Source organism: Nicotiana attenuata, unplaced genomic scaffold (genome assembly GCF_001879085.1).
Source record: "Nicotiana attenuata strain UT unplaced genomic scaffold, NIATTr2, whole genome shotgun sequence".
NCBI lineage: Eukaryota > Viridiplantae > Streptophyta > Magnoliopsida > Solanales > Solanaceae > Nicotiana > Nicotiana attenuata.
In genome coordinates this window covers 46,959-50,829 of record NW_017670591.1, presented here as the reverse complement: position 1 = coordinate 50,829, position 3,871 = coordinate 46,959, and the positions used below count along the sequence as shown (strand labels likewise).

Below are 3,871 nucleotides of genomic sequence, written 5' to 3'. Positions count from 1 at the left end.
TATTTGTAAGAATTACAAGTCCTGCATTCTTTTTTTTTTGTTCACCCTATCATCTCAATAAAAAAAAATTGAAACACCGTTAAGCTAACAAAAAACAAAGAGAAAAGAAGAAAATGATCGTCAAGGTTGACACGTGCAACCAGGTGTCTTCCTTTAAATTTCCTTGCATGCAAGTAAGCTCTCTTAGTAGAACAGCTAAGAGCAGAGGAAGCAAGATATAAAGTGTTTTGCTTCCAATCTTTCTGGGCATTAATTCAAAATGTCAAGAAACATAGTAAAAGAAGGGGTAAAGAAGGTGGGGCGTTTGATTAAAAAAGACAAGTTCCCTATACTTGAAGGGCATCCCATTGCACAAAAACATGGAGAAGAAGCCGTGGAGTCTGTTGGGGACCTGAAAAAAGCCATGAAATTTGCTGATAAAGCTAAGAAGGAATTCAGAATCTATAGATGGAGCCCTGATAACCCTAACCAGAAACCCTTTCTTCAATCTTTCTTTGTTGATCTTCCCTCCTGTGGCCCCATGGTATGTGCTTTAATTAGTATATATTGCTATTGCTATTTTTTAATTTGTTGTGTCTTTTTTACTATATAGTCGTTTTGTCTCAATTAGAACCTAGGTATACTTTTCACGTGACTGTAAAATAAGGAGAATAAGATTTAATTGAAAAGAAGTTGACTCATATAACGACGAAGAAATATTTACAGCTAGAAGACATTTACAAGTAATTCACAAAAAATGATATTTTTAACCTTGAAAATAAGGTTGCAACAGGGAGAAAGTAGCTAGTGATGATTGTCATGAATATGTTGTTAGGACCGAAATAATTATTTGTCATGCAGAAGCTAGCAAAGTATTACCTTCAACAGTGATAAATCAGACATCGAAAGAGCAATATACTAAAAGAGACACAAACATTTAATATGGTGAGGTCAATTGACCCACGTCCATGGGCGGTAAAAGAGACACAAACATTTAATATGGTGAGGTCAATTGGCCCACGTCCATGGGCGGAGATGAGCAATCTAGAGAACAACCTCACATAGAGACACAAACATTTAATACAAACATTTAATATGGTGAGGTCAATTGACCCACGTCCATGGGCGGTAAAAGAGACACAAACATTTAATATGGTGAGGTCAATTGGCCCACGTCCATGGGCGGAGATGAGCAATCTAGAGAACAACCTCACGTAGAGACACAAACATTTAATACAAACATTTAATATGGTGAGGTCAATTGACCCACGTCCATGGGCGGTGATGAGCAATCTAGAGAACAACCTCACATAGAGGCACACACAAGTGGCAGGCTAATATTTGTCTCACAACTCTCCACCTAAACAAGATTCTCAAAACGTTTTAAGGCTGCTAATACTTGTCTCGCAACGTCTCCACCTAAACAAGACTCTCAAACGTCTTAAGGCTACTAATACTTGTCTCACACACCTAAACAAGACTCTCAAACGTCTTAAAGACTGCATTGTGGATTCTACTAAATGAGAAGGAAGGATCCTCGTACGTATTGGTAAATTCAATTATGGTAATACCTTACCGATCCTTCCAGAGATAGGACAAACACCTAACATGTTGCCTTCGAGAATGTTGCCCTCGACAATTTGTACAAGGAGGCCTTTGCCGTGAAAATATGACTGATATATATATGGTGTAAAAATTTATTACAACTGTAGATAGATATCTGTTAAATTGAACTTCAATTGAAGCTGCTTCAATTTAGTTTGAAGAAAATTGAATCATAGTCTAGTAAAGTCGCCTAATTAAAAACTTAGGTGGACAACCTAGAGCCAGCCTTGAAACTAAAACGCCAGAGTATCTTCTAATTTTTCATATGATCTTTTATGTAGGAAAGTTTTTTTCCTTTTCTCTCTTTTGTAAATTTTAGCCAAAAAACTGAATTTACGTTCGTGCCTACAGGGTTTCTTCAAGTATGTTATTAAAGGAGAAGTCCGGACTCACCGAATTTAATAATCGTTTTTGTAGGTTCTGGATGCATTGCAAAAGATAAAAGGAGAGGAGGATTCGAGTTTGAGTTATAGGAGGTCATGTAGAGAAGGGATATGTGGATCATGCTCAATGAACATAGATGGTGTTAACACAGTAGCATGCCTCAAGCCTATTGATACAGATACTAGCAAACCAACTACCATCACTCCTCTTCCTCATATGTTCGTGATCAAAGATTTGGTGGTTGATCTCACTAATTTTTACCAGCAGTACAAGTAATTAATTCCACTCCTTTTCTCATTTCATCAGAGTCAGTATTTAATTTCGATTATATGTGCATCAGCAATTATCGCTTCTAAGAAATGTAAATATCAAATCATAGCTTAAGTTTAATTTACTCAATGTGTAGTCTAATCTTATATTGGTCGTCACTACTGAAAACTAGTTTAGTTTAAGAGAGGCTTATATGAAGAGTCTTATATAAGTGGCGTTAACAGGACCTGGTTTTATAAAGTTGATGAAAATCACACGAAAACTATATAATTTTATTTTTCATTGACAATGGGAGCGAATTCATGATATGTAGTCAATGAATTCATAATGAATTCAATTTTATTAATTGTGTATACGTCTTAAATGTTATTTCTCTCTCTGTGTGTGTGTATATATATATATATATTGTTTGAATCAGAGCAATATATTCCGTTGAACTCGTAGAACCTGGCAAAAATCCACCGACCTCTAATAAATAATTATATGTTGGAGCAATCTGGTTAATTTGTTAGCTTTTGAGGATGCAGGTCTATAGAGCCATGGTTAATGACACGAAAGCCCCCGCCAGACGGGAGAGAATACAGGCAAACACCCGAGGATAGAAAAAAGCTTGATGGCTTATATGAATGCATATTATGTGCTTGCTGCAGCACTTCTTGCCCTTCTTACTGGTGGAATCCTGAAGAGTTCCTTGGACNTAAGCTCTCTTAGTAGAACAGCTAAGAGCAGAGGAAGCAAGATATAAAGTGTTTTGCTTCCAATCTTTCTGGGCATTAATTCAAAATGTCAAGAAACATAGTAAAAGAAGGGGTAAAGAAGGTGGGGCGTTTGATTAAAAAAGACAAGTTCCCTATACTTGAAGGGCATCCCATTGCACAAAAACATGGAGAAGAAGCCGTGGAGTCTGTTGGGGACCTGAAAAAAGCCATGAAATTTGCTGATAAAGCTAAGAAGGAATTCAGAATCTATAGATGGAGCCCTGATAACCCTAACCAGAAACCCTTTCTTCAATCTTTCTTTGTTGATCTTCCCTCCTGTGGCCCCATGGTATGTGCTTTAATTAGTATATATTGCTATTGCTATTTTTTAATTTGTTGTGTCTTTTTTACTATATAGTCGTTTTGTCTCAATTAGAACCTAGGTATACTTTTCACGTGACTGTAAAATAAGGAGAATAAGATTTAATTGAAAAGAAGTTGACTCATATAACGACGAAGAAATATTTACAGCTAGAAGACATTTACAAGTAATTCACAAAAAATGATATTTTTAACCTTGAAAATAAGGTTGCAACAGGGAGAAAGTAGCTAGTGATGATTGTCATGAATATGTTGTTAGGACCGAAATAATTATTTGTCATGCAGAAGCTAGCAAAGTATTACCTTCAACAGTGATAAATCAGACATCGAAAGAGCAATATACTAAAAGAGACACAAACATTTAATATGGTGAGGTCAATTGACCCACGTCCATGGGCGGTAAAAGAGACACAAACATTTAATATGGTGAGGTCAATTGGCCCACGTCCATGGGCGGAGATGAGCAATCTAGAGAACAACCTCACGTAGAGACACAAACATTTAATACAAACATTTAATATGGTGAGGTCAATTGACCCACGTCCATGGGCGGT

At 36.5% G+C, this 3,871-nt stretch overlaps 1 protein-coding gene across 1 annotated transcript in view; it reads left to right on the top strand.

Annotated features, from left to right (window-relative positions):
- Positions 1-205: 205 nt before the first annotated feature.
- LOC109241329 (succinate dehydrogenase [ubiquinone] iron-sulfur subunit 3, mitochondrial) overlaps positions 206-3,871 on the top strand; it is a 6,224-nt gene continuing 2,558 nt past the window's right edge. Inside the window, exons 1-3 of the mRNA XM_019408058.1 lie at positions 206-523; positions 2,002-2,240; positions 2,766-2,822. Of these exons, the coding sequence (XP_019263603.1) occupies positions 260-523; positions 2,002-2,240; positions 2,766-2,822 (560 nt within the window). The 5' untranslated portion in view covers positions 206-259. The remainder of the gene's footprint in view (positions 524-2,001; positions 2,241-2,765; positions 2,823-3,871) is intronic.